This window comes from Pogona vitticeps, chromosome 2, assembly GCF_051106095.1.
Source record: "Pogona vitticeps strain Pit_001003342236 chromosome 2, PviZW2.1, whole genome shotgun sequence".
Taxonomy (NCBI): domain Eukaryota; kingdom Metazoa; phylum Chordata; class Lepidosauria; order Squamata; family Agamidae; genus Pogona; species Pogona vitticeps.
In genome coordinates, this window is record NC_135784.1 from 223,054,717 (window position 1) to 223,066,446 (window position 11,730).

The following is an 11,730-nucleotide window of genomic DNA, read 5'->3' on the forward strand; positions in this document are numbered from 1 at the left end:
TCCTCAGCTACCTATCAAGAGAGCCCATTGCTGCTTCTGTTGCCAACACGGAACACATGGTCTTGGTCTCAGAGGGTGAATGAGTCCTTCCGTGCAGAGTGTTCCTGCCTCACAGAGAGCACCCTCTCTTCTACAGGAGCAATCCTTGCCTCCACCATCTGAAGAAGGGATCTAATGTATACTGGACAACACCAGCAATCATTATGTCAGACTGCACAGGGAAGCCATTGAAATCCACAAGCACCAGCAGTTTCAACAAAAAAGAGGAAAGTATGAAGCTCAACAAAACTTGGCTCCCAGCTCTCAAAAATACAACGTGCAAAAGGTCAATGAACTCTATCCAGCCACAAAGACAGGGGATCACTACACACAAAAGACCAGCTAATGACACCCATCAACCACAGGAACTGCTAATCATTTCTCCTTAGCACAACAATACACCCACAACAATACACACTAATCACCCATCTACAGAAAAAGACAAAAGCCTATCTCACAGCCATAAATACTGCACTCCCAAGCCAACTACACCAGAGCACAGGTTGCTGTCCTCTGAAGTTGCCGGCCACAGAGACTGGCGAAACGTTAGGAAGAACAACCTTCAGAACACGGCCAAAGAGCCCGAAAAAACCAGAACAACCATTAGATCCTGGCTGTGAAAACCTTCGTGAATATAGAAAAACCTTAGTTTCATCATTTTTCCTCAGGGATAGTGATAGTGCCTCAGTATTCAGGTTTTATTGCAGTGTTGGCACTTTGAAATAAATAAATTGGTTTTGTGTTGCAATTTCGGCAGTCAGACTCAAAAAGGTTCGCCATCACTTACCTAGGAGATTGGCAACCACCTCTTCAAATCTACTTATTCCCTCATCATAACCTGCAACCCATGTTCTCACTGTTACAGAGTGAGGTACTATGAGGCACATGGAGAGAGATTGCATCTGGGTTTTCTGCATCTTGCACTATAACCCAGGGGTATCTCTGACTTAATCCCATCTGTTGCAAATAGGATTTATTCATAAGCAATGTGGGAGTATTGTTTGCTCATACAGTGCTTTCCAGTATATGATGCAGCAGGAGCAGTATACTAAACAGTAAAATAGATGTTAGAAATATACTGTTTTTTCCCCATTTAGGATGTCTGGTGATGGAAGAGAACAAGAGAAAACGAAGGGTTCCACCTCTGAAAATGAATGAATGGACCCCAAATTTTTGTAAAGGTCATTTAAGAATGATGATAAGTGTTTGCATTTGAGAGCTAGATTCCAGAAACTTTTAAATAATTTTATAAGCATAGTATTTTAATGTGTACAATTTCATTGGGATTGTGAAGAATCTCCCTTTAATCTTCATTTTTAAAGTATTTAAACCTCCTGATTGTATTTGGCAGAGTATTAACAAGCAATATTATGTTCTGATGTAAAGACCAAGTTATTTTAGAGACTGAAATGTCTTTCTGTGTTTCAAGGTTAGTAATGTAGTATGTTAACTGACTACAGTATGCTCAGCTTTTGGCTAATGACAGAAAAACTAACTTTTCTTTAAAATTGCCAAACTGCTTTCTTTGTATAAATTTGTTTTCTTTCTATTGTTTGTGCATAGTTTTCAAAACTGTTATTTGCCAAACTGTTCATTTGTGCTTTGTGAGAAACTAGGAGCATTTTGTAGCTATGTTATGTATGAGTACCTTCAGTCAGTCCTTTTTCAGAAGTTAGTTTTGTTCCTGGAAACTAATTGTGGCTGTTTATTATGTTCTAACTTTCCTGTGGTATGCTTTTGGTATTATTATCAAAATAAGGAAACTCATGTTTCCATTAAAATTATTGATGCACATTGGTCGCAAAACACTGTCTTGAAAGAATTTGGGTTTTTTTCAAAATAAAAATTTATGCAAAAAGAAATTGATTTCTGTATTTTGGCCAGAAATCTCCCAATTAGTAGGGCATCAAAGAGCTTATTTCCTTCGTGACGGAAGCTTACTCTGCCCCTCACCTTACTCCAAAGAAAAAGAGCCTCAGAACTCACTAGTTGCCAGGTTACTATGCTGCAATAATACACTGAGAGAATAGGGGGTGGGTAGCCTGCAGTACTTCATTTTAGCTTCATCACTACAGATTTGAAGTTTGGTGTCTCTGGTCCTAGACATACAATGTACACTGTACATAATTTACTCTTACTTACATGTGGCAAGATAACCTGAAAGCGGCTGATATTCTGGGTAGCTTGGGTAGATGGTGTGATGAAATGTATTTTTCTAATTAGAGATGGGTTATGTAGTCATGTCTTAACCATAGAGGAATCCATTTTGAGTCTGACACAGGCTAAGTTCTGGAAAATTACTAGTAGTTATTTTCAGCTTTCCTTATCGCCGCAGCTGGAGAGGAAAACACGGCAGAGTCAAAATATCTCTAACCTGAATGATAAACAGTTCTTTGGTGTTGGTGGGAAAGTAGGGCGTACCCTATGCTAATTCTTGCCTTCGTGATTGGTTGAGTATGTCAGGAGGGGGCAGGTTGGAGAAATTTACAAGAGGTTGGAAAAAAAAAGTAACTTGAGAGGGAGAAGAGGGTTTTTGGGATTCTGAAACATGGCGTCGCATTTCTTTGATCCAAGCGAAGGAACCTAATTCAACAATATGGACTGCGTAAGAATATCGTTGGCTTACCTTAGTTTATAGTTTAGTTTTTGTTTGCTTAATAGTTAATTTTTATAGAAGGTGCTGAACTGTTATGCTGTTGCTTAGAAATGAACCTGTAGAGAAATGTTTTCTTTGTTCACTTAAATAAACTTATGTTGTTTAATAATTGGCCTTTCTAGTCCTTTGAACAGAACAGTTTCCTTATAGATAATTAATTTGGCTTACGTTACCAAAATTGAGTCATTAAACAGTAAAGATACGGTATTAGGTGATTCCTTTTAATAAAATCGAAACAGACTTTAAATGCAGGCTGCCAAGAGTTCATGTCCCAGGAACTGTGTTGACTCAAGCAGTTTAATTTCGAATGGGAGTGAATGGGGCCTGGATTTTCCTGTTTCGTGGTTTTTGATCTCATTTATGGGACCAATAACTCACATGGTGGCGCGGTGTTACGATCCACGGGCCTGATTTGCAACCTGATTTCAGTAGTGTTACACCCGGGCTTTCTCTTTACACACAGTTTGCTTTGGATTTATCCAGATGCTGTGGTAAATTGAAGCTGAGGGTCAGGCACGGACTGCTTTCAGTTTGAAACAAGGCAGCAACACAGCGTGGGTTGTCCTGCTAACTGTTTAAATATTTTTTTTCCTCTGCTCTATTTCTTTTCAACTGAAGCCCTGGCTGAAAAGGGTCAGTTGTGGGGGCGGATTCTGTTAAAGGACTAGGTGTAAATTTCTAAAGTAAGCTTTTTCGTTGCTAGGCACAGCTAAGGCACGGCACCTTATCAGGGTTTTCAGGGCAGTTTTATGGCTGGCGGTAATTTATTGCCGAAACAGTGGGAGGTTTACAGCTTAGCGGCTGCAAGCAGTCAGCATGGCTCAGCATGTTACTGAGAGGAGAACTGGCCGGAGAAAAACATCCAGCGAATTGAGGTTGTTGATGGAGGAATCGGAGGGGGAGCAATCAATTGTGGAAGATTCGGTTGAAGAAGACCAATTGGATTTACAAATGGCTGGGTACCCCCAGGAGTTTGACCCATTGCCTATTCCAAGCCGGAGAGATTCCAGAGGGCGAGCGGAGGAGCAACATCCCCGACCTACAGAGGAAGCCGTTGGTGAGAATCCGTCTGGTGCGGGGGGGCGGAATCCACCCACACCGATGCCCGCGACTGAGGAACTGACCCAGCTGGTTGCAGATCTAGTGAGGTCCCAAAAGGAGTTTGTTAACACTTTGAATCAGGCTGAGAAAGTGAAGAATAAGTGCAGGGAGCAAAAAGTGCAAGAGCTGCAGGAAAAGAGAAAGGCTAAACAGGCAATTAAAGACTCTATAGCCAGTGTGGATAGGGGAAGTCTACCTAGATACCAGGAGGGCGATTGTGTGTTGAGCTTCCTTAAGAATTTCGAGCAATCTTGCCAAGATTTGGAGATACCTAGAGAGTGGCTTCCGAAACTCCTTCGTACCCAAATTTCCGGTCAACTCGCCACAATCGTGGCCAAAGTGGCTGAGGAAGATTATGATTGGTCTGAATTAGTTTGGGTTATTAAACAGCGCTATGGTTATACAAAAGAGCTATTGAGGCAGAATTTTAGGAAAATCAAAAAACTGCCTAATGAGAGTTATGCAGCTTTAGCTGACAGGCTGGAATTTTTAGGAGACCAATGGCTGGACTCTTTGAAAATCAGATCTGTAGCAGATATGAGAAAGGCATTATTCATGGAGCAATTTATGAACTTGGTCCCTTTAGAGTTGAGGAGTTCTTTACTAGAGAGAGAATTTAAAGACCTCCAATCCCTTGCGCTGAGGACTGACGAATTGTTATCGTTTAGAAAACCTGAACCAGCGCCTAGAGCCAGAGCAGAGGCGCCTAGAGCAGAGGCACCTAAGAGACAAAGCCAGCCTGACTTTAAAAAGCCTTACCATCAAGAGTATAGACAGACTTCAACTGATCAGCGCAGGAGTTTAGCTCCAAATCAAAGCAGACCCACTTTTGCTTGTTTCAAATGCGGTGGCCCTCATCTACAAAAGGACTGTGCACTATCTCAAGGACCCCCTAGTCAAGCTAGGAAGTCAGATGTTAGGACACCGGTACCAGCGCCACGCAAATCCAAGGGAGGCACACCCAAAGTATCTCTGGTAAGCCCTAACACCCCAGAGAGTCAACAAGTACCAACTCAAGGCCAGACTGTCATGGGCACAGTGCCTAGACAGAATCAACCCAGTGGGAGTACTACCGCTTCACTAGCCAGTGATAGACAGGCAGCGGTAAATTACTACGTGCCTCAAATATTAGACGTTCGTGGAGGAGAACAAGCAGGAGTTATAAGACAGTCTCCACAGGGGAAAAAGTATACCCTAATGGACCCGGATTGCGTAATCCCTGAGTCTCAGAAAGAATGGGCTATGAAGACTTATTCTGAAGAGGTGATTTTGTATACTGATAAGGAACAGGTGGTTCTAAATGCTTACAGTGATTCTGGTGCTGAACTTTCTTCCATATCCCGAAAATTTTTGCACCCAGAACTGATTTTGGACAATTTAAGGTTACCCATTAGGACCTATGGTTCAGGAGAGGCGGGAGAACAACATATTCCTCTCGCGTTTGTGGAATTATCGTTCAAAAATTGGCGTGGTACTAAACTTTGCCTCACTCATGAGGGGAAACCTGACTTCTTGCTGGGGAATGACCTCACCTATTTGAATTTTAAGCAGAGTCAGGAAGGTCCTGCTGTTAACGTGGTTACCCGTTCCCAAACCCAAAAAGCAGAGACTGGGAGTGTTTCTGATGAAGCTGTCCCTACTACAAACTTAGACCAGCAGCAGCATCTAGTGACAGAACAAGATAATGCAGCTAATACAGAAGTGGAAATAGAGGAATCAGTGCCTATGGGGTCAGCTGAGTTTAAAGTGAAGCAAATGACTGATCCCTCACTAGCTTCCTTGAGAGCACAAGCAGATGACTATGCTCAAAACCCAATAACACAGCAAGTTAACTTTGTGTGGGGCCAGAATGGACTTTTGTATAGAGAATATCATCCCAAATCACACTTGAACATGCAACCCACACGACAGCTGGTAGTACCACAGGAATACAGACTGAGGATTCTTGAATTAGCTCATGACAATCCATCTAGTGGTCACCAAGGTGTGCAAAAAACTTTAAAAAGAATTTCTCAGCATTTTTATTGGCCTGGTATTAACAAAAATGTGAAGGACTATGTCAGTTCATGTGACTATTGCCAAAAAACAGGTTATCAGACCGATAAGACGAAGTCGGAAATGCTCTTAATGGAAATACCTGATCAAGTTTTCCAATGTTTGCAAATGGATGTCATGGGACCTTTTGTTCCAACTAAGTCTAAGAAGAAATACATCATCTCTTTCATCTGCCAAGCTAGTCGTTGGATCGAGGCCTATGCGTTGAGTAATCTAAGAGCTTCCACCATCGCACGCATCATCATAGACTTGTGCTCACGTATTGGAGTACCATCTCAGATAATTTGTGATCAGGCGGGGGCGTTTCGTAGCTCCTTAATGGACAAAATTTGTGAACTTAGTGGAATAGAAATAAAATTTAGCTCCGCCTATCATCCTGAAAGTCATGGGTTAATTGAGAGAGGTCAACAAACCTTACTGAGGATGATCAAGACCATGGTACAGGTGTATGGTAATATTTGGGACGATCTGTTACCATTTGTTTTATTTGCTTATCGAAGTTCTGCTCACACTTCTCTTGGTGGTTTCTCTCCAAGTGAGGTGGTATTTGGGAGGAATCTACAAGGACCTTTGGATTTCCTGAAATCTGATTGGGAAGGTGTGGTGAAAAGCAGCACAGTTCCAGTTGCTGATTTTGTCAGAAATCTGCAAGAAAAACTGTTAGCTGTGCAAGAATTGGCCAAAGACAATTTGCTAAATGCTCAATCAACCCAGAAACTCTACCATGACAGACATTCCAGACACAGGGAATTTGATGTGGGAGATTTGGTTCTTGTTTTAAACCCCCTTAGACCTTCTAAATTAGAAGTTGGCTGGGAAGGTCCAGGGGAAGTGGTACAGAAACTGGGGAATAACAATTATTTAGTAAAAATGTTGAATTCTGATAAAAAGCCTGTAAGTTACCATGTCAATAGGTTGAAATTGTATAAAGACAGAACTGCAATGGTTTTGCAATATAAGGTTGCTTGTCATCAGTCTGAATATGAGCCTGTTGATATGCTAGCTGAATTAGAAGATGCTGGTGATTGGGCTGACAACCTTGTTTTGACAGGTACCTCACTTCAGAAGGGAAAGCTGTACCAAATCCTAGAAAAATATCAAGATGTTTTTTCAGATAAGCCAGGTTACACAAATTTGGTCAGTCATGAAATTATCACTACCGATAGTCAGCCAATTCGATCTAGTCCATACAGAGCAGTTGGTGATCATGCTCTACGGATTGAACAAGAGATACAAAAGATGTTATCTCTGGATGTAATTGAGGAGTCATCATCCCCATACTCATCTCCAGTGGTTCTGGTTTCGAAAAAAGATTCTACTGGCAAGATTCTTGATGAGATAAGGTTCTGTGTGGATTACAGAAAGTTAAACAGTGTTACTGTTTCAGATCCTTATCCATTGCCTAGAATGGATCATTTAATTGAAAAATTGGCCAAGGCAAATTTTATCAGCATAATTGACTTAAAGAATGCTTACTGGCAGCTGGATTTAGCCGAAAATTCACGAGATAAGACCGCTTTTATCACTCATGTAGGCACTTTTAGATTCAAAAGGCTACCATTTGGATTGAAAAACGCAGGAGCATCATTTCAGAGAATGATAGATAAAGTTTTAAAAGGTCTACCTTTTGCTAGTGCTTATTTGGATGATGTTGCTATTTTCAGTTCTGATTTTGACTCTCATATGTCTCATGTTGAAACTGTGTTGTCTAGAATTCATCAAGCTGGTCTTACTGTCAAAGCTAGTAAATGTCAATGGATGAAAGGGAAAGTCACATATTTGGGTCATTTGGTTGGTCAAGGTGAAATTCATACTCTGCAAGCCAAAGTTCAAGCTATCAATGATTGGCCTATTCCAAAAACCAAGAAACAAGTGCGTTCATTTTTAGGTGTAGTTGGCTATTACAGGAAATTCATCCCTGATTTCAGTGAATTGGCTACACCTCTGACAGAGCTAACTAAGAAGAGACAGCCTGTCAAAGTTAATTGGACCCCCGAGTGCCAAGGGGCTTTTGAGGCTTTAAAAGCGAAAATTATTCATGCCCCTATACTGAAATCACCTGATTTTGATAAGCCTTTCATTTTGCAAACCGATGCTTCAGAATTTGGATTAGGAGCTATTTTGTTACAGCAAAGGGAGGATGGGAATCTATACCCTATCTCATACTTCTCTAGAAAGCTCTTGGAAAGAGAGAGACATTATGCAATCCTTGAAAAAGAGGCTCTTTCTATATATTGGTCTCTTAATCTTTTACGACCTTATCTATGGGGGCGTAAATTTACACTCCAAACTGATCATAGAGCCTTAGTTTGGTTACAAAAGATGAAGTCTCAGAACCAAAAATTGTTAAGATGGAGTTTAGCATTGCAGGATTTTGATTTTGAAGTTCAACATATACCTGGAAAGCTAAATGTGGTGGCAGATGGACTTTCCAGGATGTACTGTGAAGATCCAGATGTTCCTGACCGCTAAAGAAGATGGAAGACGGTTGGAGTAGTTACTGTGGCTAATGAGCTAACATGCTTGTTTCCTTTTTGTATAACTGAATGGTGTGCCAAAAGATTGTATTGCTGTTATTGTTTGTTATAATCCACATATATAGTCATTTACTTTTAGTTGTTTTATCAATTTACTTCAAATTAGCTCAGAATAACTGTTCTGAATTTAGAAGAAATTTAGCGGGTGTGTGTGATGAAATGTATTTTTCTAATTAGAGATGGGTTATGTAGTCATGTCTTAACCATAGAGGAATCCATTTTGAGTCTGACACAGGCTAAGTTCTGGAAAATTACTAGTAGTTATTTTCAGCTTTCCTTATCGCCGCAGCTGGAGAGGAAAACACGGCAGAGTCAAAATATCTCTAACCTGAATGATAAACAGTTCTTTGGTGTTGGTGGGAAAGTAGGGCGTACCCTATGCTAATTCTTGCCTTCGTGATTGGTTGAGTATGTCAGGAGGGGGCAGGTTGGAGAAATTTACAAGAGGTTGGAAAAAAAAAGTAACTTGAGAGGGAGAAGAGGGTTTTTGGGATTCTGAAACATGGCGTCGCATTTCTTTGATCCAAGCGAAGGAACCTAATTCAACAATATGGACTGCGTAAGAATATCGTTGGCTTACCTTAGTTTATAGTTTAGTTTTTGTTTGCTTAATAGTTAATTTTTATAGAAGGTGCTGAACTGTTATGCTGTTGCTTAGAAATGAACCTGTAGAGAAATGTTTTCTTTGTTCACTTAAATAAACTTATGTTGTTTAATAATTGGCCTTTCTAGTCCTTTGAACAGAACAGTTTCCTTATAGATAATTAATTTGGCTTACGTTACCAAAATTGAGTCATTAAACAGTAAAGATACGGTATTAGGTGATTCCTTTTAATAAAATCGAAACAGACTTTAAATGCAGGCTGCCAAGAGTTCATGTCCCAGGAACTGTGTTGACTCAAGCAGTTTAATTTCGAATGGGAGTGAATGGGGCCTGGATTTTCCTGTTTCGTGGTTTTTGATCTCATTTATGGGACCAATAACTCACAGATGGAGTCATACTACTTAAGATCTCTATACAGTGGTGCCTCGCTCGGCGGTTCCAAAATGGCCGCCGGAAAAAAACATGGCCGCCCGCTGTGTTTTGGGATGGATTCCTCGCATACCGGGCAGCAAAAATGTCCGCCGTATGGAGGATTTTCACTTAAAGGTAAGTTTTTTGCCCATAGGAACGCATTGAAGGGGTTTCAATGCAATCCTATGGGCTTTTAAAAATTGCGGCGATTTTTGCTGCACCGATTAACATTGCTAAGCGAGGCACCACTGTATTGCTGCATTCGCACCTATTTTCTACTTAGCGCAGAATTTCAAAGTGAAATTGCCCTTTGTGCCTTGGGGCCAAATATTTGAACACTCACCCCATGTTGGTTGCTTTTGCATTTACAGCCATGAGAGGAGACCTATCTATGCCTTCCAAAATGTGGTGCACTTGTCAGAAGCCTGGAGCTTCATATTACTTTCTGACAGAAGGTTTGCCTTGTGTCAAGATGTATTTGATTTATTATATATCTTATTTTATAGTAAAGTACAGAATGTGTACTCTAAAGCAGTATGGTATATCATATTATCTAATTTTTAGTACCAGGTTAAAAAAAATTCTGTGCTCAGACATTTTAAAATATTTTTACATATTTAGATTTGAATTTATGTTTGTTAATGCTCATTGACAGCTTTCAGCTTCTTGCTTTACTGTTTGTTTTAAGTTTATTTTACAGTGGTGCCCTGCATGATGACGACCCCACAGAACGACGAAACAGCAGGACTATGCCTTTTTGCGATCGCTGTAGTGATTCACAAAACAGGCATTTCAATGGGGGAATTCCACTTGATGACAACTTGGTCCGTGTTTCGTGGACCATTTAATCACAAAACAACCATCTTTACAGCTAATCGTCGGCTTCACAAAATGGCCTCCCGCTGTTTTCCGGACCCCTGCTTCGAAAGACAGCGATTAAAAACAGCTAATTGGGGCTCGCAGAATGGCTGCCCTATGGAGGATCTTCGTTGGACGATGAGGTAATTTCCCCATTAACCGGTTTTCAATGCATTCCAATGGGGAAACTGTTTTCGCATGACGACGAATTCGCTCTACAGTGATTTTAACAACGGATTATCGTTGTCATGCGGGGCACCACTGTATTGTGCTAAAGTTCTGCCTAAAATATTATTGGGGTTTATTCTCAATTATGTAGTCTGAGTCCCACTGAAAGCAAAAAAAAAAACCCTTCAATTCCTAGCCCTTACAAGTGGCCAACATGTGTCCCTGCAAAAGCTGGATTGTAGTTCCTGCTGTTATTTATTACTGGGTATACTTGTGGGCATTTAAATTCACCAACACCCTTCTTCACAAGTTTCCTGCTAAGCTGGGTGTGCACTCATGTGTCCCTCCACTCAGCTGTCTTCCTCCTTTGCACAGTGATCGCGTTAGGTTCCGGTTGCGACAACCCAGTGCATGGGGGACATAGTTGTGCACGGGAGAGACAGAGCCAAGCTCAGCAGTGCTGAAAATTAGAGGGTGTGTTGCTCACAAAGCATGTCCAACATATTAGTTGGCACTGGAGAACAGAAACTTCTGTAGACATGTATAGCACTAAGATTCCATCCTTGTACCTAAAGCAGTAGTTCTCAAATTTTTCATGTGGTTTGGACTGGAACGCCAGAACCCCTCTCTGCTGGCCATGATGACTAGCAATTCTTGGACATACAGACCAAGATACAGTGGTGCCTCGCATAGCGAGGTTAATCTGTTCCGGATTAACCTTCGCTATAGCGAAACATCGCTAAACGGAATTTAAAAAGCCTATGGCTTTAAAACTCACCGTTAAGCGATGTTCCTCCATAGCGCCGCCATTTTCGTGCCCTCGGTAAGCAAGGGCAGGGCGCGAAAATGCGGCGCGGACCTTCCGGCGGCCATTTTGGAACCGCCGATCAGCTGTTCTCCCCCGCTTCATTATGCGATATTCGCTAAGCGAATCGCTTAGCGAATATCGCAAAGCGAAAAAATGCCATAGGGGCCATCGCTGAGCGAATGCTCCAGCGATGGCCCAGAGCCCCTCGTTAAGCGATTTCATCGCTCAGCGAGGCGCTCGTTAAGCGAGGCACCGCTGTATCTAAATAGCTAAAGGTTGAGAAGCACTAACCTAGAGGGTGCTTCCATCTTCATGAAGAATATACAGGACTTGGTTGCTTGTGAACTACTACTTGCCTTTTGGTGAACTTGAATCCAACAGAGACAGCATAGGAAGGCAGTTCCCAGCTGCTAAGATCCTTTGGACTCACAGGAACTTAACAGGGGTTCTATCCCACTCTGCTGCCAAATTCACTGTCATGGCAGCAGCAAAA

At 41.5% G+C, this 11,730-nt stretch overlaps 1 protein-coding gene across 5 annotated transcripts in view; it reads left to right on the forward strand.

The window, feature by feature from the left end:
* PSIP1 (PC4 and SRSF1 interacting protein 1) overlaps nucleotides 1-1,901 on the forward strand; it is an 83,974-nt gene extending 82,073 nt beyond the window's left edge. For all 5 annotated transcript variants that reach the window (XM_020797532.3, XM_072992090.2, XM_072992088.2 and 2 more), the window contains exon 17: nucleotides 1,137-1,901. In XM_020797532.3, the coding sequence (XP_020653191.1) occupies nucleotides 1,137-1,197 (61 nt within the window). In that variant the 3' untranslated portion in view covers nucleotides 1,198-1,901. The remainder of the gene's footprint in view (nucleotides 1-1,136) is intronic.
* Nucleotides 1,902-11,730: the final 9,829 nt, after the last annotated feature.